Here is a 25,083-nt window from a genome sequence, read left to right on the forward strand (position 1 = left end):
CACATTGCTATTTTAGCTGGGAACTGTACCCTTTTTAACAATTATTTTAATAGTTCTCCATGTGCTACAGGTTTTCCTGTTGATGTAATCATTCCTCTATTTTGCCAGTGTTGTGCAAATGTGTGTACTGTTGAGAATATATGTGTGTATTGTTGCATTTTGATATTTCATTCATTTACATGCTTTAGTGCTACTAGTTGTGCAGCTTGCATTGAGTAATGATGGTCATTTGATATCTTTCAAAACTTCAGTTGCTGTAACAACCGAACAACCTATTCTATTTTTATTTCACAAAATGCTGCTTTAGCTTCTAAATTCCACTCTACAGTTGTTGCGTTTTAGATCTTTTTCATACATTAATTTATTTAAAGGAGCTACTATTTTAGCGTAATTTGGTATCCAACTTGTACAGTAATTTGTTAATAATAATAATAATGATAATATAATAATAATAATGGATTAGATTTATATCGCGCTTTTCTATTGTTAGATACTCAAAGCGCTCACAGAGAAGTGGGAACCCATCATTCATTCACACCTGGTGGTGGTAAGCTACATCAGTAGCCAGAGCTGCCCTGGGGTAGACTGACGGAAGCGTGGCTGCCAGTTTGCACCTACGGCCCCTCCGACCACCACCTATCATTCATTCATTATTCATTCACCAGTGTGAGTGGCACCGGGGGAAAGGGGGAAGTGTCCTGCCCAAGGACACAACGGCAGCGACTTGGATGTCAATAGGTGGGAAGCGAACCTGCAACCCTCAGGTTTCTGGCACGGCCGCTCTACCCACTACGCCATGCCGCCCCGTTAATCCTAGAAATTACATCATTTGCTTCTTTGTTTGTGGTTTTGGTGCTTGTGGTACTGCTGTTTTTCTGCTTCCCACAATAGTGCGTCCATTTTTGTTTGGAGAACACTAAATTGGCCCTAGTGTGTGAATGTTGTCTGTCTATCTGTGTTGGCCCTGCGATGAGGTGGCGACTTGTCCAGGGTGTACCCTGCCTTCCGCCCGATTGTAGCTGAGATAGGCGCCAGCGCCCCCCGCCACCCCGAAAGGGAATAAGCGGTAGAAAATGGATGGATGGATGGATGTCCTAGATATTTTACTTCTGTTTTGCATAATTAGACTTGTGTTTCGGTTACTTTGTGTCCTTTACAATGTAGATGATTTAATAACGCTAATGTATCATTTCTACAGGTTTCCTTATCTGGTGCTGCTAATAATATGTCATCTACGTATATCAGGACTTGTGTCCTCCTTTTGGAGGGTTGAATTTGGACATGCTTGCATGCATAGCTTGTGAATAGATTGTCGGACTTTCCGTATACCCTTGAGGTAGTCTTGTATAGGTGTATCTTTTCCCTTTATAAGTAAAAACTAAACCAAAATTTACTTTCTTTATGTATTGGTACTGAAAAGAATGCATTACTGATATCAATCACTGTGAAATGTGTCCAAATCCTGCATATGATGTTTAAAATTACAGCATTTATTGTCCTAATAAATACTAAATCAATATTTCTAATTCAAATGTTATACTTATTACTTCATGTAATTTTAAGTAACAATTTAAACCCACTAAAACTGTCTATAAGTGAATTAAACTATAATTTTATAACTCAGAAGAGACATTCTTCAATTTCTTTATATTTTTTATTTGTAATTATTATTCAACAATATTCAAAGCAAAATGTTGTAATGGTTATAGTCATTCTCCTGCCCTTGCACTGACCGAGAAAATAGTGCTATTTACTCAGCACATCATTTACATGTCATTGTTTTACTGATTTTTGCGTCTTGGTCTTTTTAAACTATCATTTGTGTCTGTCAGTTACATTCCAGCATGCTGTCATGCCACACTTTTCACTTGTGCACTCTAACTTCCTGTCGTGTGCAATATTCTACAAAATAAAAGCATGCATTTATTCTCATTCGTTTATTACTCGCATTCCATCAAAAGTCTAAAGCTAACTGATAGCCGTGATTGCCATTATCTTATTTTAGCTCAGCACCCAGATGTATAGTGTACTTGCAAATGTCTAAGAAAATAATAATAATCCAATTTAAGAATATTATACTACACTTTAAAAGTTAAACCGACTTTAAACTTACACGTAATGAATTCATTTTCAAACTTCCACTCCTAATGCGCCACACACACACACACACACACACACCCACACACACATCCACCCACCCACCCAAGGTGGTGTGTGTATAAGTGCACATCCCAAGAGATAAGGCGAACAACACTTGAAAAGCATTTTTCTTTTTTTCTTTTGCCTTTAAACATGTAACTTATTTTATATCACTTTATCAAGCTATACATATCGACTCTTACTATAGTTATTAATCTGGGTTTTTATTTGTTCCAATATTTTAATTATATATATATACATTTATCATCATTGGGTCCTTCATAAAAACACTATTTATGCATATATATATATATATATATATATATATACACATATGTGTATATATTCAGTCTATATTTTGTTCATATTTTATTGCTGTTTGTTTACTTAAGTTCTCATAACTTAGTATGTCCTTATGATCACTCTGGTCATTTTCATTGTGTGGTCTTTGGAGATTTGGATGTCTCCTGACTTAGTAATGCCAGGTCACCCTTGTGAAAGAGATCTTGATTTCAATGGGTTTCTTATCTGGTTAAATAAAGGTTCTAATGCTGAGTAACCTTGATTGTTGTGTTTTTCTTTTTTTTCCAAGGACAGTCTTGTACGAAATGTCCTTCTTTCCCACAACACCAACATGCAGCAGGGTATAACTGCTGTCGTTGTCATTGTTATCTAATATTTTGGTTGAAATAGATTGTAAAAAAAAACAAAAAACATTTCAGGTCTGCTATCTGTTTGGGTCCCTTTTTGATCTTACTGTTGGTTGTTCCGATACACTTTCATTGTATGGCGGTGGATTTTTAATTTGTTTAACGCTCATTTACTTTTTGTTTTTGTTGAAGCGCTGGGTGTGATGGCTTCTGTCTGTACCTCTTCCTCACTATCTTCCCCTACAATTTGCCTATTTCTTCTCTTAATTGGGCCTATCTCATAAGGTCCCGGGCGCGGCCACTGCTGCTGCCCACTGCTCTCCTCACCTCCCAGGGGGTGAACAAGGAGATGGGTCAAATGCAGAGGACACATTTCAACAGATCTATTGTGTGTGACAATCATTGGTACTTTACTTTTAACTTTAACTTTCATCTCTCTAGCCCTTTCTTTTTCCTCTTCTGTTCCTTTTCTTTCCCTTTCTTTCTGTTCCTTAGCACTTTGAGCCATCCTGATCCAGCACTCCAAGTGTCCCCTCCTCATTCTGGCTACTTTCTTTTTTTTATTTCTGCGTTGTTTGTATTATTTATTCCCGCAGCTTTAATATATCACCTACTTTGAGGCGTCCGGTAAATTCATGTTTTGAGGTCGAGAAATTTCAGTAAGTCTGGTTTTGTTTTTTTACTGCTTTCCAGTCTTTACATTTTAACTCGTCTTTTGGACTAACCTTTGGTTTACTTGTCCCTTTTCCCATTTTGAGAATTTGGAGTAATCCGTCGTCCCCTACAGAGCCAAACTTATAAGGATTACTTTTTCTTTGTTATAAGATAGTGGTTTAATTTATTATTGTGGTACACTTCGCTTCTGCTGGAGGTTTTTCCCCCAGTGGAGATGTCATGCCTAATGCATCCACAAAAACCCACTATTACTTCTCACAACTTTAGTATGGAGTGATAGCCTAGTGGCGATCACTCCCACACCCTCTCACATTCACACCTTTCACACTCGTTTTACTGAATTTTCAGTTCCCGTGGACTCAGTTGTCCTTCTATGGCCTCTTCTGTTTTAGAATTGTTGTTTTTTACGTGGACTCCGTGGTCCTTAATTTGGCTTATTTTCAATGTTGAATCTTACAGAACTTTCTTTCTTTGTGAACTCTGCCGTCCTGATTCTTAGGCCTTTTTACCTGTTAGAGCCTAGGATTCACAGGGTTTGTTTTTGCGACGTAACCCTTAGTCTCACGCTTTTTCTATGCATCGTAACTAGGGCTGCGAATCTTTGGGTGTCCCACGATTCGATTCAATATCGATTCTTGGGGTCACGATTCGATAATATATCGATTTTTTTTTGATTCGATTCGATTCTCGATTCAAAAACAATATTTTTCCGATTCAAAACGATTCTGTATTCATTCAATACATAGGATTTCAGCAGGATCTACCCCAGTCCGCTGACATGCAAGCAGAGTAGTAGATTAAAAAAAAAAAAGCTTTTAATAATTGTAAAGGACAATGTTTTATCAACTGATTGCAATAATGTAAATTTGTTTTAACTATTAAACGAACCAAAAATATGACTTATTTTATCTTTGTGAAAATATTGGACACAGTGTGTTGTCAAGCTTACGAGATGTGATGCAAGTGTAAGCCACTGTGACACTATTGTTCTTTTTTTTATTTGTATAAATGTCTAATGATAATGTCAATGAGGGATTTTTAATCACTGCAATGCTGAAATTATAACTAATATTGATACTGTTGTTGATAATATTTATTTTTGTTTCACTACTTTTGGTTTGTTCTGTGTCGTGTTTGTGTCTTCTCAATTGCTCTGTTTATTGCAGTTCTGAGTGTTGCTGGGTCAGGTTTGGTTTTGGAATTGGATTGCATTGTTATGGTATTGCTGTGTAGTGGTTTTTTGGATTGATTAAAAAAAACATTTTTTTTTTTAAATCAGAATCGATTCTGAATCGCACAACGTATTCGAATCAATTTTTTCCCCACACCCTTAATCGTAACCCTTAGTTATACGCCTTTTCTATGCGTCGTAACCCTAAGTTACACTCTTTTTTTATCTTCTGTGCGTCGTAACCCTCAGTCACACGCTATTTTTCCTTAGTAATTCAAAAGTTACTCACTGAAATCTGCGTTTCTTCCTCGTGTCCTCGGTTTCCCACCAGTCGTCCGGATCCCAGCCCGGGGTGAAGAAAATTAGCTCCTCAAATGGGAGATGTGGGTGCCATGGTCTTCTGATTTTACTCACCCGGCTGGAATCGTCAGACGTGTTGGAATCCGGCTCGAAGATCCAAGAAGATGTCAGGTTCAAACACTGATGACATCTATTAATCAGACAAGAAGCAAGGAATCATGCAGAGACAGAGTTCAATAGAGCTCATGAGGAGACACGTGTTTTGGCTGTATTCTAGTTACAGATCCAAACTATGTTCTAAAAAAAAGCCTGCGTGCTTCCTCTATTTATTAGAAAGTCCCTATCACATCACTGTCACTAATGGAAGGAGGTAGACTCGACAACTCCACTTAGACACAATATATGATTATACAAAAGTGCAAATATGTCGACACTTGGTGTTATTGCCCAGTCTCTGCTTTGTCTGGTCCCGGTACCCAATGTTCAGCCTTGGCAGTCAGCAGGCGGAGTCTGGACAAAACAATGATAAAAAGAGGCCAGCAATCTCTTGGATTGCTAGCTCTGCACAAATACAGAAATACCACTTCAGCACAAATTGACAATAATTTATAGTAATGGCCCTTAAGCATAAAGTTATGATGATAATATATACATAATTATTCTAACTAACGGGGACTAGAGAAATAATTTTTTTCACTCGTTTTAATTCCTGTTTTCGATTTTTAAAAACATCAATAAAATCGGATAACAGATAATGGATAATGATTCGTTTTAAGTTTTTTCCTTTTTTTTTTTGAGATAGGCTCCAGCACCCCCCGCTGCCCCCAAAGGGACAAGCTGTAGAGATGGATGGATTGTCATGAATTGATTAACGTGGACCCCGACTTAAACAAGTTGAAAAACTTATTCGGGTGTTACCATTTAGTGGTCAATTGTACGGAATATGTACTGTACTGTGCAATCTACTAATAAAAGTATCAATCAATCAATCAATCAATCAATCAATCAAAGTCAAACCAAAAATCGGGAAAAGTGGATTTTTATTATAAAAATGTTTTTCTATTCCAAACAAAAAACGAATGTATACGACCTGTGCTGAATGGAGCATTAGCGCCGCGTTTGAGAGGCACTCGATCAAATTAAAAATAGTGCATGTAAATTGGAACTTCACACACACAAAGGGAAAACAACAAATGTTGTGCATTTAAACATAGCTTGTGTCTGAACTTTTTTTCTTCAATGTGATAGAATTAGAATTTAGTTATTTGGAACACAAATTCATACAACAATTTAGGCCAACACTTCAAATCAAAAACAACAATGTCATCTAAGGTCAAAGCTCATTAGCGCTTGCCAGTTAACAGACTGGCAATTGCGGGGCACTGATGACAAATGCTCTGTTCAGACTTCGCTTACCTCATCTAAAGGTGGACCTTGATTGGCATCGTCTGCTGACTCATGACCAATTAAAGTCAATGTACAGACCTAGACCTAGGGATTGGCAACACTATATTGTCCATAATGTGTGAATATGAGAGTGAATGCTTGTATGTCTCTCTGTGTTGGTCCTGCGATGAGATGGCAACTTGTCCAGGGTGTACCCTGCTTTTTTTTTTTTTTTTTTTTGCAAGAGTGAGGATTACGAATAATTCTTCATCTAAACGGGAATTGATTAATAGCGCTGATATTATACAGTAAGTGATTATTTCATTATGTTTGTAGTTTGTATTCTTTGTTTAACTCCAAGCAATAGTGCCACTTACTAGATCTGCTTATCACTCACCTTCTAAAATGTGTAGCTCATTTTATCTATATTCAGACTTGAATATGTAAAGTTCTGAATCATCATTTGTCCCAAAGTAACTGTCCTTGGCTCTCACAAAGTCTGCCATGATTAGAAGTAGTTGTTGTTGTTAAAGGAAATAGAAAATGTGATGTTTCTGTGGTTATATGGCTCAGCCGTAGGCTTAAAATGACCAAAATATGTATATATTACATATTATTAGGAATGTGCCTGTTAATACTTTACAGCATGTATATAAAATCCCTCCATTGTTAGATGACTTTTGCTAGCGTTTATGTATAAGTTAGAATGCCTAAAACAAAGAAAAACATATGTTGTCTTGTCTCACATAAGGATGGTAAATAATAGGCAAAACTCCCCCCAAAAAGTGCAGTTCCACTTTAGATAAAACGTCTAAACCTATAACATAAATTAATAGTGGAAACTGTTACAGTTTATGCGTATCACTCTTATAGCTAGGTAGCAATTACGTGACCTAGAGGCACATCCGGGCATTTCCAGGTTTCAGACGAGAGTCCCATTAGGTTACTGTTTATTTGCCTGAACCAGTGCAGATTTGGGCGTATTTTGAAACGTTTGGATGCAAATATATAAGCGATCATGGAAAAAATATTTAAAATGGGATGGAATGGATTTAGAAACTTTGAAGAAAAATATTTGTTTATTGATTTAAACAATTCATCATCACAAATACGTTACTGCTCGCTATACAACCTCACTGCATTTTACACTTACATTATTTAGAGAAGAAAAAATTGGAGGCATATCATGTGCTTACATCTGAGCTCTTAATTAAGAACTAATCGGTGAAAGACAAAGTTAGACTTATTTTTGCATTGCTAAGGAACGTATTTGAATGACATAAAGAGTGCCGTGCTGCTGTGATCGTGACGCTAGTGAGAAAAAGGATTGCGTTTGTTGGCAGTTCATTTCCTGCTACAAATATTAAGTCTGTCATCTACAATTCATGTCTGCAGTTGTTTTTACGGTGTGAAGTTCATATTTTGTCTCATTATTTAGCTAAAATTGTCCCTGTTGTTCAGCAATTTTTATTAGCGCTATAGAGATTCAGTATGGTGTTGAGCCTATGAGAGATGTCTTCATCCAGTTTTGTTAATACTATTAAAGATATTTTCTTGATGCTAACTAATATCACTAAAGAGGCTATGAACAAAGTTTTTGGCTTTTCTGCACAACTACTAAGCTTTAAATTTCTGTTATGCAAATGGACAATGAAAATACCATTGGACCAACAATTACAATATTTATTCCAAGGATTTTATTCACCCATCCATCATTTTCTACCGCTTGTCCCTTTCGGGGTCGCGAGGCATTTTAGTATGACGTTATTTTATTGGCACAACCAGGTCTTTGTAGTTATTTAAGCATGGCCACCACAAATGACATAATGTGATCGCTCGTCCTTTTCTTATGTTTAATTCTGCTCTCAAACACTATTAATATAGTAGACAATAAACTTGATTGCATCACAGATCGTTTCTCAAACAAATCACATTTTCAAACAGTCATTTTACAAAGTTATGGCTGCAGACACAAGAAATGTCTGATTGTATTCCACAACATGATGAACCTGATATTTATAACCGCCATTTCCTTCCACACACCTTGTTTTTTCCCCTGACTTTTTTACCTTTATGAACCACTTCTTTCAGTATTCTATGAAAGCTTTCTTTTCTCTCTATTTGAACAAGAACATTCAATAATTTTCTGCTCAAACTCTACACTCACTCTTGTTTTAATGCTAGCTTAAGCTGCTTTACAACATGTGAATTAAGCCCCGAAGAAGAAACACTGATTTGGCGTCATATGCAACACAGCTATTGTCAAACAAAAATAAACTCACCTTAAAGGAGCTGTTTGCAACCTTAACGCGGTTGCCTGGAAGGCGCTAACTTTCCAAAGTTTTATAAGAATTATATCCGGCTTTTTACATCTTTGAGCATGTAAACGATGCCCCACACGCGCATTAGCTTTGTTGTCAGCTAACTGTGCACAATAATTGGGCAGGCTCAATTAAGTGTGATAGTTTGACAGATATGAGGAATTGGGGATTCTTTCAAAATAAGATACCTGGAAGACAATATTAGATTACAAAATCATGTCAATTTTTTTGGTGGGGACGCCGTTTATAATACATTTTTTAGCTACAGGTACTGTATTGCAGCTGTAACTATTATTTACTATCTCGACTTCTTACTGCACACCAATCCTGTTTATTTTTTAATCATTGTTTTCATGTTTTGTCTAGTTTGGAAACAAAGCCGTGGCTCAGGTAGCCTGTGACGTGTTTCGGTTGCTTATCTCTCACTGGGAACCTCTCCGAAATTTGGATCCCACTGTTCCAAAGAAAATTATTGAGGTAAGATACACATCCACTCTTTTATATGCTATTAAAGGCATATTAGAATGTGTAAAAATATACATTTACATATATCTTTTACATTTTTACCTCAACATGTTATTTGAGCTACGAGTCCTTTTTATACCTGTTCTGTCCCCTACCAGATATTTGTGGCCACAATAGCCTTTTTGTTGCCAAGCGCAGAGCACTCAACAGTGGAAGCGGACAAAAAGGTACATGTTGGAAAGGACATGAAATGGCAGAGATCTAAAGGACCTTGATTTATCATGTCGGAATGGTGTATTTATTGAGGAATGTTTTTCACTTGTGTGATTTGTTCTCTTTCCTTTGACCATCCCATAACCCATTTGCTTCTGTGTAACATTTTTGTCGAATATCACTTCTGTTTTGTTTTAATGTCTACTGCTGTCCACTCCACTGTATGCCTAAAATATCGTCTAAACTTTCTCAGTTGATGGTGTCCCTGCTGTTATGTCTTTTGGACTGGTGCATGGCTCTTCCCTTGAGTCTGCTGTTTGAACCTATTACCATGTCTTTACTGGAGGACAACACATCCCACAAAGCCCCAATTCTGGACTACATATACAGGGTATGTAGCATCACTGGCACCCTGGGAGTTGGCAAACATTTAACTGGCTTCCATTACTGTTTTCTGAGATCTATTCACGCTTCAATTTTTGAAAACTCACATACTGTAGGCACTACTCTGACCTTGCGGCTATTGCTCATTTAGTATTTACAAACCCCGTTTCCATATGAGTTGGGAAATTGTGTTAGATGTGAATATAAACGGAATACAATGATTTGCAAATAATTTTCAACCCATATTCAGTTGAATATGTTACAAAGACAACATATTTGATGTTCAAACTGATAAACATATTTTTTTTGTGCAAATAATCATTAACTTTAGAATTTGATGCCAGCAACACGTGACAAAGAAGTTGGGAAAGGTGGCAATAAATACTGATAAAGTTGAGGATTGCTCATCAAACACTTATTTGGAACATCCCACAGGTGTGCAGGCTAATTGGGAACAGGTGAGTGCCATGATTAAGTATAAAAACAGCTTCCCAAAAAATGCTCAGTCTTTCACAAGAAAGCATGGGGCGAGGTACACCCCTTTGTCCACAACTGCGTGAACAAATAGTCAAACAGTTTAAGAACAATGTTTCTCAAAGTGCAATTGCAAGAAATTTAGGGATTTCAACATCTACGGTCCATAATATCATCAAAAGGTTCAGGGAATCTGGAGAAATCACTCCACATAAGCGCCATGGCCGTAAACCAACATTGAATGACCGTGACCTTCGATCCCTACTGTTTAAAAAACCGACATCAATCTCTAAAGGATATCACCACATGGGCTCAGGAACACTTCAGAAAACCACTGTCACTAAATACAGTTTGTCGCTACATCTGTAAGTGCAAGTTAAAGGTCTACTATGCAACGCGAAGACCATTTATCAACAACATCCAGAAACGCCGCCGGCTTCTCTGGGCCCGAGATCATCTAAGATGGACTGATGCAAAGTGGGAAACTGTTCTGTGGTCTGACGAGTCCACATTTCAAATATTTGGGGGAAATATTCGACATTGTGTCATCCGGACCAAAGGGGAAGCGAACCATCCAGACCGTTATCGACGCAAAGTTTAAAAGCCAGCATCTGTGATGGTATGGGGGTGCATTAGTGCCCAAGGCATGGGTAACTTACACATCTGTGAAGGCACCATTAATGCTGAAAGGTACATACAGGTTTTGGAACAACATATGCTGCCATCTAAGCGCCGTCTTTTTCATTGACGCCCCTGCTTATTTCAGCAAGACAATGCCAAGCTACATTCAGCACGTGTTACAACAGCGGGGCTTCGTAAAAAAAGAGTGCGGGTACTTTCCTGGCCCGCCTGTAGTCCAGACCTGTCTCCCATTGAAAATGTGTGGCGCATTTTGAAGATACGACAGCGGACTGTTGAACGACTGAAACTCTACATGAAATAAGAATGGGAAAAACTTCCACTTTCAAAAGCTTCAACAATTAGTTTCCTCAGTTTCCAATTGTTTATTGAGTGTTGTTAAAAGAAAAGGTGATGTAACACAGTGGTGAACATGCCCTTTCCCAACTACGTTGGCACGTGTTGCAACTATGAAATTCTAAGTTAATTATTATTTGCAAAAAAAAATAACGTTTGAGTTTGAACATCAAATATCTTGTCTTTGTAGTGCAATCAATTGAATATGGGTTGAAAAGGATTTGCAAATCATTGTATTCTGTTTATATTTACATCTAACACAATTTCCAAACTCATATGGAAACAGGGTTTGTACTTTGTTGAAATATTCTCTCTTCCACTTATACTGATGATATTAAAAGGGGGATCATCTCTACACGATTATTTTATACTTACTTTTCATTCTATTTTTTTTTTTCCTGTGGTCGACCCTGAGTATGCTGTGCTTGCTGCCGGCTAAAATGAATGACATATTATTCATTCCCTCCTGTCTGGGCAGATGCAGTCAACGGTAGATCTTTGTAAGGATGTCAAACCTGATAAGAAATGGTCCAATTATTCAAACAGAAGCCATTGTCCACTTGATGAGCTCAGGCCATAAACGCTTGTCCTGCAGATTTGAATGGAATATGTCTTAATATGTGAGGCACTGCAGCTGCTATAAAATGAAAGACAATTAGGCATGATTGGTTGTCAATCATCGCACAATAAACAAGGCCCCTGTGGGTTTCATTGGAAATAATACATCAAGCAAAGCATGACAACATTAATGTAATATTAAGTAGAAAATAGCTATATTTCCATTGACCAAGGGTGACCGCTAATTATTCACAGTTTTTTAGATGGAGGAAAAACCCAATTTTATTCCATTACTGACCACAATGCATCACTGTCAAGGTACTCTGCCCATTTGTCCTCCAGTGTTGACCTTCCTTTTGATTACAATTTCCAATTTAAAAGCTTTTTAAAGCCCAACAATCAAATATCAGTACAATACATATAAGCACAAAGGTTTGTTGTCCTATTCATCCTGGCTCTGAGTGTGTTTGATGCATAAAAGAATGCAGATTAGTTGCAAATGCAACATTACACTAGACCTTTTTGGCTTGCTGGAGTTCAGCTCAAGCTTCTCCATCTGCTGCCTGATCCTGCCTCAGAAACCAGCTGCACTACCCCTCCGTGTGGGCATGTAAGTCGTGCCTCCGCCCTTGTAAGGACCAATTTAAATTTGAACCCCCGTATAAGGGTGAACTTCAAATGTGTGGATGTCACATACAGTAAGATATCATGGGCACAATTATATTCAGGGCATATATGTTGATGGTTACAGTGAGTTAAAGGGGTTTCTCTCCTGGATAAAAGTCCATGCAATGCCTTCTCATATTTTAGTGTGGTATATTTGTACCCTGCTTAACTGTGGTGTGCTCATTTATCTCCGTACCCTCCAGAAACTGTTGCCATGCAAAGTGTAGTCACTTAGTTGTCAAGCACAGCCGTCCCGCCGTCCCCCCCTTCTGTCTCTCCACCACTCCTCAGAGGAAAGCTCTTTGGGGGCTTTGGTGTAGCAGCTGTTTCGTTCAGGTCTTTTCACCATCAAGCCGCCAATCCCTCCCCCATGTACTCAGAGGTCTGTTTGGGAGATTCATCCACATACTGTCTGCATTGCCCCACACAATACTGTTTCAGATGGTGGGGCCAGCCTGCCTTCTCTGAGCGTTTCTCCGCCAAGTGTGCACTGAAAGGGATAAGCCTTTACATGGCTTTGCCCAAGTTGCTCTACTGTGACCAAGCGGGCCCCTCATTTACATACATTAGGCACATGATTTTTCCTCTTACATTCACTCGCATCATATAAAATACAGGTGTGTGTGGAAGATCCATGCTGCGGTGGTGTGCAGTTAAGTACGAGGATTTTTTTTAAATTAAATCAAACAGCATAAACCTGTCCAATGGCTGTAATCGACTGCCCCAGTGAGTCTTATCTGGCCCTCCCAACCGATGCTCTGCCATCTGTTATGTAGATCGATACATTCTCACAACACAGGGGAGATGGATTAGAAGCAATAATAACACTATTTCGCTCGTTTATCCTGCTCGTCTTCGATCACCACAATGTAAATAGGTCAGATATTTCTGCTAAGAAGGTTTAGTTTACGTTATTGCAGTTTTTTTATAACAAGGTTATACATTTTGGTGACATTTCACACATGGATGAATTAAAAAAATATCTTAAATGTGAACAAAGTATTGATGTTAAATTTTGATATATATATACTGTATATATCTTTATATACAAACCCTGTTTCTATATGAGTTGGGAAATTGTGTTAGATTTGCAAATCATTATCATTATCAACCCATATTCAGTTGAATATGCTACAAAAGACAACATATTTGATGTTCAAACTGATAAACTTTTATGTATTTATTTATTTTTTTTGCAAATAATCGTTAACTTTAGAATTTGATGCCAGCAACACTTGACAAAGAAGTTGGGAAAGGGGGCAATAAATACTGATAAAGTTTAGGAATGCTCATCAAACACTTATTTGAAACATCCCACAGGTGTGCAGGCTAATTGGGAACAGGTGGGTGCCATGATTGGGTATAAAAAACATCCATCCATCCATCCATCTTCTTCCGCTTATCCGAGGTCGGGTCGCGGCAGCAGCAGCCTAAGCAGGGAAGCCCAGACTTCCCTCTCCCCAACCACTTTGTCTAGCTCTTCCCGGGGTATCCCGAGGCGTTCCCAGGCCAGCCGGGAGACATAGTCTTCCCAACGTGTCCTGGGTCTTCCCCGTGGCCTCCTACCGGTTGGAGGTTGGACGTGCCCTAAACACCTCCCTAGGGAGGCGTTCGGGTGGCATCCTGACCAGATGCCCGAGCCACCTCATCTGGCTCCTCTCGATGTGGAGGAGCAGCGGCTTTACTTTGAGTTCCTCTCGGATGGCAGAGCTTCTCATTCTATCTCGAAGGGAGAGCCCCGCCACCCGGCGGAAGAAACTCATTTTGGCCTCTTGTACCCGTGATCTTATCCTTTCGGTCATGACCCAAAGCTCATGACCATAGGTGAGGATGGGAACGTAGATGGACCGGTAAATTGAGAGCTTTGCCTTCCGGCTCAGCTCCTTCTTCACCACAACGGATCGGTACAACGTCCGCATTACTGAATCCGCCGCACCGATCCGCCTGTCGATCTCACGATCCACTCTTCCCCCACTTGTGAACAAGAATCCTAGGTACTTGAACTCCTCCACTTGGGGAAGGGTCTCCTCCCCAACCCGGAGATGGCACTCCACCCTTTTCCGGGCGAGAACCATGGACTCGGACTTGGAGGTGCTGATTCTCATTCCAGTCGCTTCACACTCGGCTGCGAACCGATCCAGTGAGAGCTGAAGATCCCAGCCAGATGAAGCACAAACGTGACAAGCACAAAAGTCCATTAACAAAACACCACTCGGGTTTATATCCGGACGGCCATTCTTCCCAATCACGCCTCTCCAGGTTTCACTGTCGTTGCCAACATGAGCGTTGAAGTCCCCCAGTAGGACAAGGGAATCACCCGGGGGAGCACTTTCCAGTACTCCCTCGAATATACCCAAAAAGGGTGGGTACTCTTAACTGCTGTTTGGTGCGTAAGCACAAACAACAGTAAGGACCCGTCCCCCCACCCGAAGGCGGAGGGAAGCTACCCTCTCGTCCACTGGATTGAACTCTAACGTGCAGGCTTTGAGCCAGGGGGAAACGAGAGTTTCCACCCCAGCCCGTTGCCTCTCACTGCAGGCTACGCCAGAGTGGAAGAGAGTCCAGTCCCTCTTAAGAGAACTGGTTCCAGAGCCATTGCTGTGCGTCGAGGTGAGTCCGACTAGATCCAGCCGGAACTTCTCTAGGCGTTCCCAGGCCAGCCGGGAGACATAGTCTTCCCAACTTGACCTGGGTCTTCCCCGTGGCCTCCTACCGGTTGGACGTGCCCTAAGCACTAGCTCGGGCTCTTTCTCCCCCAGTGAGGTGACGTTCCACGTCCCAACAGCTAGCTTATGTAGCCGAGGATCGGACCGCCAAGTGCCCTGCCTTCGGCTGCCGCCCAGCTCACTATGTACTCGACCTCTATGGCCCCTCCTATGAGTGGTGAGCCAATTGGAGGGATGACTCACCTTGCCTCTTCGGGCTGTGCCCAGCCGGGCCCGGCCACAAGGCGCTCGCCATCGTGTCCATTATGTTGTAATTCCATAGAGGTCTTTGAGCTGCTCTTTGTCTGATCCCTCACCTAGGACCTGTTTGTCTTGGGAGACCCTACCAGGGGGCATGAAAGCCCCCGGACAACATAGCTCCTAGGATCATTGGGACACGCAAACTCCTCTACCCAAATAAGGTTGCAGCTCAGAGGGTATAAAAACAGCTTCCCAAAAAATGCTCAGTCTTTCACAAGAAAGGATGGTGCGAGGCAGAGGTGGGACCAAGTCATTGTTTTGCAAGACACAAGTAAGTCTCAAGTCTTTGCCCTCTAGTCTCGAGTCAAGTCCCAAGTCAAGACAGGCAAGTCCCGAGTCAAGTCCAAAGTCAAGACTGGAAAGTCTCAAGTCAAGTCCCAAGTCCTGCATTTTGAGTTTCGAGTCATTTCAAGTCCTTTTAACCCCAGACTAAAATATTTACACAGATTGTGTATGCTTTTAAAACACTGTATGTATTTATTATTATTTTTTTAAATTGTGCTGACATTGCACTTCATAATAGCACTATTAACCAGTTATTTTAAACATTTAACTCATTCCTTTACAGAATGAACACATTTGAAAAAAACAAGTGCAACTGTAATTATTTGGACAAAGGTGTTAAAATTGTATTTTCATGGCATATTGCATTGTAACTAGTTCCATAGCAGTCTCTATCCTGTTCTTACCTTATCTCATTGATCTCATCTCATACTGTATGTGTGTTGATGTGTGCGTACACATGAAAAACATAACTACATGAAAATAACAAGGAACAGAGTTGTAGTTTTTAGATTTCACGGCCCTATGGAATATGTACACATATTCTTTATATAGTATACATTTTAACTGACCTTTATTTGACTATGTTTGTCTTTTTGTAGGTGGCTAAAATATGCGGTGCTGCTGACCACCGTATAACGTTACGTTACCGTGTGTGATACATTGACTAACGTAACATTTTGAGTGGGTACCTCATGCAACCCTGCTTAAAAAAAACACTTGACAAAAAGTATGAATAAGGTAGCGAACTGCAGTGGACGCAACAGATTGTCGTGTTTGCAATGACGTTATAACCATAGACATTTTATAAGTAGACGCAGCATTGGCTGCTGTGACGTGAGCAATTTGGCCGCCATCTTGAAGTGGTGATGAGGAGCCGGCAAGCAGCCTAAACTGACAGTTGACAGGTAGCAAACAAAGATGCTGGGCTGGTGTTTAGCATTTTCCTGCTTTAATGAGTGGACTGTTGAAAATAGGAATCGGGGGATTACTTTTCACAAGTAAGATTGAACATTAACATGGTTGTATTTTGTGAAAAGAATATTACCACAGAGTTGAAAGGAACAAAGATCTTCAATTTGTACGTGAAAATCACAAAGAAATCTTCTGGGGGAGGATGACGCCCCTACAAGTATTTGGTGTACAAACTTTCAGCCCTACCTAAAATAAAATTCACCAGCCGCCACTGATTATGATGCATTCTCATTTTAGGCAAAGTATGAGACAATACTTTCTTAACAGTATAATTGTAACCAGAAATAAGTCTTCAAGTAACAATATTCAAATACTAACATTTTTGTGTAAGACAGAATTTGCTTTTATTCTGAATCCAGTGAAACAGATTTGTGGTTTTAGCTGATATAAAAACTTTCAGGTGTTTATATATGTTTATGTTTAAGTATTTTGCAGACGCTTTTATCCGAAGCAACATACATGAAAAATACATATAAAACAATCACTGTAAACATGATCATTTAAGGGAAGAATGTAATACAAAATATTAATACAAAGTGTCAAAACAGAATAAACTCTCTGCTGTTGCAGCAACAGAGATACAGTCTATAAGATATATAGATATCTTATGTATTTATACATTGTTTATGTAGGATATATGCATGTATAAATAACCTAATCATATTGTTTCTTCGCCTTAAAAATAGCTGACTGTTTTTTTCCCCCCTTTTGGGATTATTATTCCCAGTTTTGATCTTGGACGTCTGCTCATTTATAGCATATAAGAATATTCCACTACTGTTAAGCAAACAATGAACACGCCAAAAAATGTGTCTTTTATCATAGTTACACGAATGAAAAAAAAACCGCGTGAATATCAGTGGTATTCAGTGAGGTAAAATGAATTAAATGCGCTGACAGTTCTTTGCTCCTGCCAAATGAATTGCACTGAGTGGAGGGGATCACCACTCCAAGATGGTGGCCCCGCGTCACGTCAGCGCCAGTAGGCAGTAGCGCTCGATGTTGCGTACCCTTATACGATGTCTATTTTCATAACGTTAGCAGTGAGTTTAGAGCCTCACTGGTTTAACTAAACAGCAAATAAAAGTTACATTACTCAGCCAATAAATGTTAACTTACATTCAAAACAACCTTCTTTGTGCGTCTTCAAATGTCGAACGAAGTTGGAAGTTGTTGCGTCTCTGTCTGTAATCTTCGAACGAACCGTATGCTTTGCATACTGGAATTCGTTTTTTGTTGACCAAGTCGTAGTTTTAATACCCGAACGAAACAATTTTTGGCATCATTTTTCCTCATTGGCGTGTTGTATGAGAGCTCTTCTTCGTTGGTTTTCATGCAATTTGATTGGCTGAATGCTGTGTGACGAAAATAATGTGGATTTAATTTGATTGGCTGTTGTTCTGACAGGTAGCGCACAGGCTGTCATCGCACACACGCTGACAGACACGGACAGATACGGAACGCTCCTGAATAACTTTTTAATCATTGGGTTTTGGGGAAAGTAGCAAGTCATGTCAAGTCAAAAGGCTCAAGTCCAAGTCAAGTCACAAATCATTGATGTTAAAGTCTAAGTCGAGTTGCAAGTCTTTTTACATTTTGTCTAAAGTCATCAAATTCATGACTCGAGTCTGACTCGAGTCCAAGTCATGTGACTCGAGTCCACACCTCTGGTGCGAGGTATACCCTTTTGTTCACAACTGCGTGAGCAAATAGTCAAACAGTTTAAGAACAATGTTTCTCAAAGTGCAATTGCAAGAAATTTAGGGATTTCAACATCTACAGTCCATAATATCATCAAAAGGTTCAGAGAATCTGGAGAAATCACTTTTCATGGACGCCCCTGCTTATTTCAGCAAGACAATACCAAGCCCCATTCAGCACGTGTTACAACAGCGGGGCTTCGTAAAAAAAGAGTGTGGGTACTTTCCTGGCCCGCTTGCAGTCCAGACCTGTCTCCCATCGCAAATGTGTGGCGCATTATGAAGCGTAAAATACGACAGCGGAGACTCCGGACTGTTGAACGACTGAAGCTCTACATAAAACAAGAATGGGAAAGAATTCCACTTTTAAAGCTTCAACAATTAGTCTCCTCAGTTCCCAAACGATTATTGAGTGTTGTTAAAAGAAAAGGTGATGTAACACAGTGGTGAACATTCCCTTTCCCAACTACTTTGGCACGTGTTGCAGCAATGAAATTCTAAGTTGATTATAATTTGCAAAAAAAAATAGTTTATGAGTTTGAACATGAAATATCTTGTCTTTGTAGTGCATTCAATTGAATATGGGTTGAAAAGGATTTGCAAATCATTGTATTCCGTTTATATTTACATCCAACACAATTTCCCAACTCATATGGAAACGGGGTTTACACACACATATATATATATATATATATATATATATATATATATATATATATATATATATATATATATATATATATATATATTAGGGCTGTGAATCTTTGGGTGTCCCACGATTCGATTCAATATCGATTCTTGGGGTCACGATTCGATTAAAAATAGATTTTTTTTTTCAATTCAACACGATTCTCGGTTCAAAAACTATTTTTTTCCCGATTTAAAAGGATTATCTATTCATTCAATACATAGGATTTCAGCAGGATCTACCCCAGTCTGCTGACATGCAAGCAGAGTAGTAGATTTTTGTAAAAAGCTTTTATAATTGTAAAGGACAATGTTTTATCAACTGATTGCAATAATGTAAATTTGTTTTAACTATTAAACAAACCAAAAATCTGACTTATTTTATCTTTGTGAAAAAATTGGACACTGTGTTGTCAAGCTTATGAGATGCGATGCAAGTGTAAGCCACTGAGACACTATCGTTCTTTTTTTTTTTTTTTATAAATGTCTAATGATAATGTCAATGAGGGATTTTTAATCACTGCAATGCTGAAATTATAACTAATATTGATACTGTTGTTGATAATATTCATTTTTGTTTTACTACTTTTGGTTTGTTCTGTGTCGTGTTTGTGTCTTCTCTCAATTGCTCTGTTTATTGCAGTTCTAATTGTTGCTGGGTCAGGTTTGGTTTTGGAATTGGATTGCATTGTTATGGTATTGCTGTGTATTGTTTTGCTAAATTGATAAAATAAAACTAAAAATTTATTTTTCAAAAATAAGAATCGATTCTGAATCGCACAACATGAGAATCGCGATTCAAATTCGAATCGATTTTTTTCCCACACCCATAATATATATAAATATATATATATATATATATATATATATATATATATATATATATATACATTGAAATATAATTTGTCATTTATTTATGCTTATTATCTCCTTTTTGAGATTAGAGACTTTAATTTTCACTGGTATCGTTTTAGAGATGAAGGGTGACCTATGATGAATTTTGTCTCTTCTGACTTATAAATGTTGTTACAATGTTGGATACTCGTGTTAAACAATGCCAAACCTTCAAACCATAAGGTTCATGCAAAAAAGGTAGAATAAAATAAAATATTCATTGAATTTTGGCAGTGACATTAGTGCTGCTAAAAGTTATTTTTTTATGCAGCTTTGAATTGATCGGCAAGTCTGCAGGTGTACCTAATGGTGTTCCTGGGTGAAAATAATGTTTATGAAGTTTATTTTTCACCGTGTCTGGGGGAAAAAAATGATGATGACTTCAAGTTATATATTCAAACAGTGCGCAATTTCAAAAGATACATTATGATAATTATAGAGAGGGCGGGGCATGGTTTCATTTGCGATATGGGATTGCCTGCGCAATTGAACATCTTGCAGACAAACTCAATAAATGGGTTTCAAATGTGACTGTGGATTAAAATGTACACAAAATTAACCCAATATCTATCTAGGCTACAAGGAAGCATTTTAAATGTAGATTAAAATTGAAATGGGTCCTTTAAGGCACTGATTCGAGTCAACCCTAAACAGGCCTGCAAGGTTGTCACAAGGCGAGTCAAAAAAAATAATAAATTCAGATTTTAATTGCGATTTATATTTGTAATGATTCTTTATCGATTCAAAAATTCTGTTGTTTTTTGGGGGTTTTTATCTGTCCTGTACAGCCACTTAGGCAAATCATACTGTTGATGTAGATGGTCATATTTGATTTACATATCTACTTTAGAAAAGAGAAGTGATGGCTTGTTGCCCTATTTGTATTTCACTTTATTAAATGTTTGGGAAGCGTGGGAAAGTTTCTAGTTGTTCCCATTGGGTTGAATTTTTCCTTGCCCTGATGTGGGATCTGAGTCGCTTGTGCAGCCCTTTGAAACATTTGTGATTAAAAGCTATATAAGTAAACTTTGATTGATTGATTATTAAGCAAAACCTGTTTTACATTAAGTAATAAATTGATCAGAGCTGTTTATTTTGTGGAGGACTGTAGTTAATCATAGAACTGACATCCAATGTTATTAAAAAAGTATATCATTTTTTAATTGAGAATTGTTTGGAAATTGATTCTGAATCGAATTGTTAACCCCAAGAATCGAATTGAATTGTGTGGTGCCCAAAGATTCACAGCCTTTGTCATCACCGTGCATTATCTTCGCCATACACTATAATATCTAATCAAGCAGTGTCTATGCACAGGACTGGTACAATTTTGCCATCAATGCACCTCTTCCTGGGGTGCAATATGTGGACATAATCAAGTGTTGTCACCTTTCATTTGTTCATCAGGTGCTGCACTGCTGTGTGTCAGGCTCCACGCTCCACACTCAGCAAAGCCACTACCTCCTCAGCCTGGCAGACTTGTCCACGGACTACGACCTCATGTTGGGACAAGTTAAGAGCTTTGAGCCACCACCCTCCCAGCCGACAACCACAGACTTTGGCAGCTTGCTCACCGTAGCAGAGGGTAAAGGGCTTGAGAAGTTTGCAACTCTTATGACATTGTTATACTACCAAACCAAAATAGTCTTAGGTCTGGCAAACGCAACACTATGTAAAACAAAATAAATACAAAACTGATTTTCACGGAACTTGAAGGTGCATGGGTCAAGAAGATTTAGATCAAGTTACACATACAGAAGTGTACCAATTTGAGTGTAACATATAATGACGACTCTTTTACAAAACTTGCATTTGGAAAAACTAATTAATCTTTTTTAGAATCGTGTTTTCAATATAAATCCTATTTCATTCATCATATATTTATTAGTTGATTGACTGTTTTATTTTTTAATGGTTAAAAATTAGCATCGTAACTCCTGGTATGTCGTTTGCATCGGCTGCATTCACACATGTGGTTCTGTGCCTCTGGACACAAACAATTTACCTCGGACTAAAAGCTGAGTGCATATCAGTCTTGTGCAGGTTTACAAACATGCCCCCGAGGTACTTTTACAGCTTCTTGGTCCTGCCCATGGTTGTGGAGCAGTTTGAATGAAAGAGCTTCAAAATACACTCCACTGCGGTGTACCTCAGGGATCAATAACAGGACCAAAATTGTTCAATCTCTATAGAAATTGTAAAGTTACAAAATATTTAAAGTTAGTATTATTTGCAGATTATATAACAGTGTTTTATTCAGGGGTGAACACACAGAAGTTAATACAAATAATAACAGAATAAACAAATTAAAAAGATGGTTTGACAAAAACAGACTATCTTTGAATCTCAGTAAAACTAAAATAGTGCTATATGTAACAGTAGAAGAGAAAGTCAAACACAAATATAAATAGACAAAATAGAAATTGAAAGAGTAAATGAAACCAAATTTCTAGGTATAATGATTGATGATAAATTGAACTGGAAATCTCATGTAAAAAATATACTACAAAAAGTAGGAAGAAACACATCAACAATGAATAAAGCAAAATATGTTCAGCACGGTGACACAGGGGTTAGTGCATCAGCCTCACAATACAGAGGTCCTCGGTTCGATCCTGCCCCTGGGATTTTTGTGTGTGTAGTTTGCATGTTCTCCCTGTGACTAGGTGGGTTCCCTCTGGGTACCCCGGCTTCCTACCACGTCCAAAGACATGCACCTGGGGATAGGTTGATTGGCAACACTAAATTGGCCCAGGGGGCTGAATGTGAGTGTGAATGTTATCTGTCAATCTGTGTTGGCCCCGTGATGAGGTGGCGACTTGTCAAGGGTGTACCCCGCCTTCCGCCCAAATGCAGCTAAGATAAGCTCTAGCACCCCCGCGACCGTGAACGGGACAAGCGGTAGAAAATGGATGGATGGATGAATATTATAGACCAAAAATCACTCCATATTCTCTATTGCTCGCTAGTGTTACCATATCTGAGTTATTGTGTAGAAATATGAGGAAATAACTACAAAAGTACACTTCATTCATTAACGGTGTTACAAAAAAGATCAGTTAGAATAATACATGATGTTGGATATAGAGAACATACAAACCCTTTATTTATTGAATAAAAAATACTGATATTTGAGTTGTATATGCTCGTTAGTTGCATGAAACAAATCTAATTTTGGCTAAAGATTTAGGCACTTTGGCAATGAGCTGAAAAGACAGGTAATAAACTACTCTTATATTCCCAAAAGTTAGCTGTAAGAGTTCATTCTAAGTAGTCCATCCATTTAGAAAATGGTCTATTAAAAGTATAAAAATGTGTTCATTTAGTGTTGTTCATCCTTTTGTAAAAAAGACCCATTATGAGGTTTAAATAGAAATGCCTTATTTTTCCAATGTTGTGACCTTGTGATTCCATTAGGCCAGTGGTAGACAATTATTCTGACTTGCGCGCCGGACCACATTGGTTTGAAAAAATTTTGTATAGTTCACCTGCAATTGTGGGTCTTCTTCTAGCTGCAAAAGTCTCATACAGTCTGCTGTCTGTGCTTGGGTCCTCTTTTATAAGGAATACTTTAAACATCTGGTTTGCTTGGCATTAGTGTATTTATTGGCATTGCAACAGGTACAATAAAATTGACGGTACAACCTTCAAAGATACCTTTAAAAAATTATAAAAGAATACATGATCATTTAAAAAAAAAAAAAATGCACACAGTAATAAATGATAGAATACAAAAAATGTTTTGACAAACCATCTCTTAAAAGCCAAAACATTTTTTGTATTCTATCCTGGGTTCAAATCCAGGCTCGGGATCTTTCTGTGTGGAGTTTGCATGTTCTCCCCGTGAATGCGTGGGTTCCCTCCGGGTACTCCGGCTTCCTCCCACTTCCAAAGACATGCACCTGGGGATAGGTTGATTGGCAACACTAAAATTGGCCCTAGTGTGTGAATGTGAGTGTGAAAGTTGTCTGTCTATCTGTGTTGGCCCTGCGATGAGGGTGGCGACTTGTCCAGGGTGTACCCAGCCTTCCGCCCGATTGTAGCTGAGATAGGCGCCAGCGCCCCCCGCGACCCCAAAAGGGAATAAGCGGTAGAAAATGGATGGATGGATCTCTTAAAAGCAAACAGCTAAAAAAAAAAACACCCAAATGCCTGATGAAATTAGGGCTCTCTGCAAATAGTCGGAGATTTGACGATTCGATCCGATGATGTCTGACTCAATACTCATTCTCACAGTCTAATTGTTTGAAAATAGTGTCATTTCCTTCGTGGGAAGGCGAGTTAATACGTGCTGAGGACCCAGAGTACTGCAGGTGTGTTGGGAAGGTAAACTGATTGCATTCATCATGTTTTTCGTAAATGTTAGTAAAATTTTCTTGTATGCAGAGAAGTATTTTTTAGAGAGTAAGGAGTAAGTCTTGGTTTCGGTTGTCACTTTCAGCCGTCCTGCTTCCTTGTGTGACTTCATGTCTGTAAAATCTTTTGGAGTGTTTTGACCTCCCACATCTCCTATTAAATACAATCTATTCGTCTGCAAACAGAAATATTTATTAATAGTACTGAGAGGATGTTTCCACTTTGATGACGTGATTGAGGCTTGTCGGGACGCGCTGTTGTCACACACATGGAGTTCATCGTGCTATTGCGTGCCTCTGGCTGGCAGTTAAGCTCACTCGTTATTGGACACAGCATGGGTGCCACAACACACCACCTCACCGGAAGTGTAGCGTTCCTCTGGGAAAAGGTAATGATAATCTTTCCAAAGTTTTATATACGTGAACTTTATCACTTTTATTTCCTTATTTTAGTCAAGTTTGATGTCATTAGAGCGCTTTGCACCAGAGCAGACGTCACAAACTGGGGTTTAAACTTTTTGTGTGGTGGAAAAATTCCCAAATGAGATCTTTTTTTTGTTCACTTTAAATGAAGGAACATATTAATTTGATAAATATATTTAATCAACTTTAGGAGAGTGATTGTGTATAAAGTATAAATGATAGAGCGCATCCAGTATGTTACTGACACCTACTGACCACAGTTATCATACACTACAACATATAACCATCTTTTTTTTTTTCTTTAAAAAAAGCACCACAAATTCGACTGATCTTCGAAGATGGTCAAAATCAAACAAATTATATTAGACTAAAAATCCTTGGTTAAAGACAGCCCTTTATAACATCTATTTTTTGGTGAACTTTG

General features: G+C 38.6%; 1 protein-coding gene across 7 annotated transcripts in view; it reads left to right on the forward strand.

Annotated features, from left to right (window-relative positions):
- ralgapa2 (Ral GTPase activating protein catalytic subunit alpha 2) overlaps window positions 1-25,083 on the forward strand; it is a 298,534-nt gene that overhangs the window by 145,837 nt on the left and 127,614 nt on the right. For all 7 annotated transcript variants that reach the window (XM_061895568.1, XM_061895569.1, XM_061895573.1 and 4 more), the window contains 4 exons: window positions 9,009-9,119; window positions 9,266-9,334; window positions 9,574-9,711; window positions 21,289-21,466. In XM_061895568.1, the coding sequence (XP_061751552.1) occupies window positions 9,009-9,119; window positions 9,266-9,334; window positions 9,574-9,711; window positions 21,289-21,466 (496 nt within the window). The remainder of the gene's footprint in view (window positions 1-9,008; window positions 9,120-9,265; window positions 9,335-9,573; window positions 9,712-21,288; window positions 21,467-25,083) is intronic.

This window comes from Nerophis ophidion, linkage group LG03 (assembly GCF_033978795.1).
Source record: "Nerophis ophidion isolate RoL-2023_Sa linkage group LG03, RoL_Noph_v1.0, whole genome shotgun sequence".
NCBI classification, from domain to species: domain Eukaryota; kingdom Metazoa; phylum Chordata; class Actinopteri; order Syngnathiformes; family Syngnathidae; genus Nerophis; species Nerophis ophidion.